This window comes from Hydra vulgaris, chromosome 01 (assembly GCF_038396675.1).
Source record: "Hydra vulgaris chromosome 01, alternate assembly HydraT2T_AEP".
In the NCBI taxonomy this organism is placed as follows: Eukaryota; Metazoa; Cnidaria; class Hydrozoa; order Anthoathecata; family Hydridae; genus Hydra; species Hydra vulgaris.
In genome coordinates, this window is record NC_088920.1 from 11057281 (window position 1) to 11060000 (window position 2720).

At 28.9% G+C, this 2720-nt stretch overlaps 1 protein-coding gene across 1 annotated transcript; it reads right to left on the bottom strand.

Annotated features, from left to right (window-relative positions):
• On the bottom strand, positions 1-1599 carry LOC136074085 (tigger transposable element-derived protein 4-like). Its single transcript, XM_065786385.1, has one exon. The coding sequence runs from the start codon at positions 1597-1599 to the stop codon at positions 1-3; it is 1599 nt and encodes a 532-aa protein (XP_065642457.1).
• Between the last annotated feature and the right edge of the window lie 1121 nt (positions 1600-2720).

Consider the following 2720-nt stretch of genomic DNA (forward strand, 5'->3'; position numbering starts at 1 on the left):
TTACATTGTTTTTTTATTCCTAAGCAAGTAATTCTTAGTTTCTTTCTTATCTTTTGTGGAGACTTTTTGTTGATTTTTGGTTTGCTTCAAAATTTTCTTTTCTTTTGACAAACGAATTTCATTTCTGACAGGAGTATCAGTCAAGATCCTTGTTTTTAACTGCCTACTTTTAACATTTTTTTTTCTGGCAGATGCTTTTGGGTAAGGTTTTAAAACCTCAGGTGAGATTATAGAAGCAACACTTGTTGACACTTTGTTTAAAATACTTGTTTCAATATTTACTATAGTTATTTCAGACTCTATGTGATTAACATGTGCTGGTATCATTTCAGATTCCATGTTGTTGACAGGAGTGATAGTAACTGTATCTGGAGCAGCTCTATCTGTAACTGATGATGGTAAATATTCGTCATCTTTGAAAATTTCAGAATTGAATGGCTCAATGCCAGCTACTCTAAATCCTGTCTGTATATTAGATGGTGAGAAAGCTTTTGTATACGGTTCTCGAACTATTGAAACAATATCATAAATGGTCATTGGTCTTGGGATTGAAACCATCCAATTATCACATGCAGAATTGTAAAACCTTTTCAATGGTCCAAAAACAGTTCTATCTAATGGCTGCAATTTATGGCTGCAATGGGGAGGAAAACTTATCATTGTAATTCCGTGTTGAATTGCAAGCTCCAAGCCTTTAACAGAAATATGACTTTCATGACTGTCGAGAAGTAACAAAACTGGAGATGCCTGAGAACAGTTTGAATATTTAACAAAATGTTTAATCCATTCTATGAAAATTTCTGAGTTCATCCAACCAGAAGGATTTGCAAATCCCACACATCCAGGAGGTCCTTCCTTAATCATGTAATCATGAAACTTTACCCTAGGAAAAATAGATAATGGAGGAATGGAATTTCCAATAGCATTAGAGGCACAACATGCAGTTACCAATGTTCCTCGTTCTGCAGATGTGATTCTTCCAACTTGTTTGCTTCCTCTACCAGCTAAAACCTTTACCGGCTTTTGAACGGTTGTTAAACCAGTTTCATCAACATTATATATACAGTTAGGATTATATTTATATCGATTTCTTACCGTTTTAAGATTTTGAAAAAACTCTTTTACAGTGTGTTTGTTAAAAGCTGTTGATCGAGCGAAGCTCGTTGCTTCAGGTGTTCGTAGAGACAACTCTGGTTGTCTTTTCATAAAACCTTGCAACCAATCAATGCCTGCAATTTTATTTTTGATCCATGATGATGGGCATATCTTATTGTTTTTTAAAGCAAATTCATATGCCAATAATCGCGTTGACCTAGTTGAAAGGCCATAGTTCATTTTTGATGCAATTAGTAAATAACTTGATAAACTTTTTTCATTTTCTGCTGTAAAAACATGTCTATTGTTGTAGTTAGGCTTGAAAGCTTCATTTGGATTAAGCCTCTTTTTACGACAATATCTTTTTAAAGTCATTCTATCTATGTTAAACTGACGTGCTGCAACATTCAGTTGTGTTCCTTCTAAAACTTTATTAACAGCTACTTTCATTGTTTCACTTGGTATAGCAACTTTATTTGTTTTTTTAATTCTATTTCTAACCATTTTAAGATCTGTAAAAAAAAATATCAATAAAAACATATGTTTTTAATAAATGCTAATATTTAACATAATAATATTATGTTAAATATTTTTTAATTATTATGTTAAATATTATTCTTTTGATATTATAAAATAATAGTATTATTATTACTAGCTTATAACATAAGTAGATTTAAAAAATGAAATGCTAAAAGCTATTGTTTGTTTATATATAGTTTTTTTTTTAATTATAAATACAATTCCATTCGTTTAACTGTATTGCTTATAAACAAAAACATGGGGCACTTCGTCTTCTATGGGGCACTTTGATCCTCCGATCAATGGGCCCCGCATAGTCAAAGATCAATGTACCCCAATAGGTATAGGTAACATATTGATAGCAATATCTACTGTATAAATTGCAGCCAAATAAAAATTATATATTATATTATACACCTAACACTTACAAATTTAAAATAAAATTGTTGTTAGCCCATACAGACATCTAAATAAAAATATATTTGAATTATAGTACGATTTAAAAAAATCACTTTTTATGACGAAAAACAATATTTTCTTTATTTTTTTCGACGCTGATAACCTTATGAGAAAGTATTACGAATAATTAATTAGGGAAGCATAATGGTTAATTAAATTGCAACCTCACTTCTAGTAAGGCAAAAATGAACGAGTAAAAGCCAAAAGATCATACTGCCCCGGCGATCAATGCGCCCCCATCTCCCCTACACATAAACACATATATATACATATACACATTTGTACATATGCAGATATACATACACACACAAATACACACACACACACACACACACACACACACACACACACACACACACACACACACACACACACACAAACACACACACATTCATATATATATATATATATATATATATATATATATATATATATATATATATATATATATATATATATATATATATATATATATATATATATATATATATATATATATATATATATATATATATATATGTATATATATATATATATATATATATATATATATATATATATATATATATATATATATATATATATATATATATATATATATATATATATATATATATATCGTTTGATTTAGTGTTGTATTAAAATAA

What these genes read in the sequence shown, in the direction of transcription:
- LOC136074085 (XM_065786385.1), bottom strand. Translation starts at nt 1,599, where the DNA reads ATGGTTAGAAATAGAATTAAAAAAACAAATAAAGTTGCTATACCAAGT.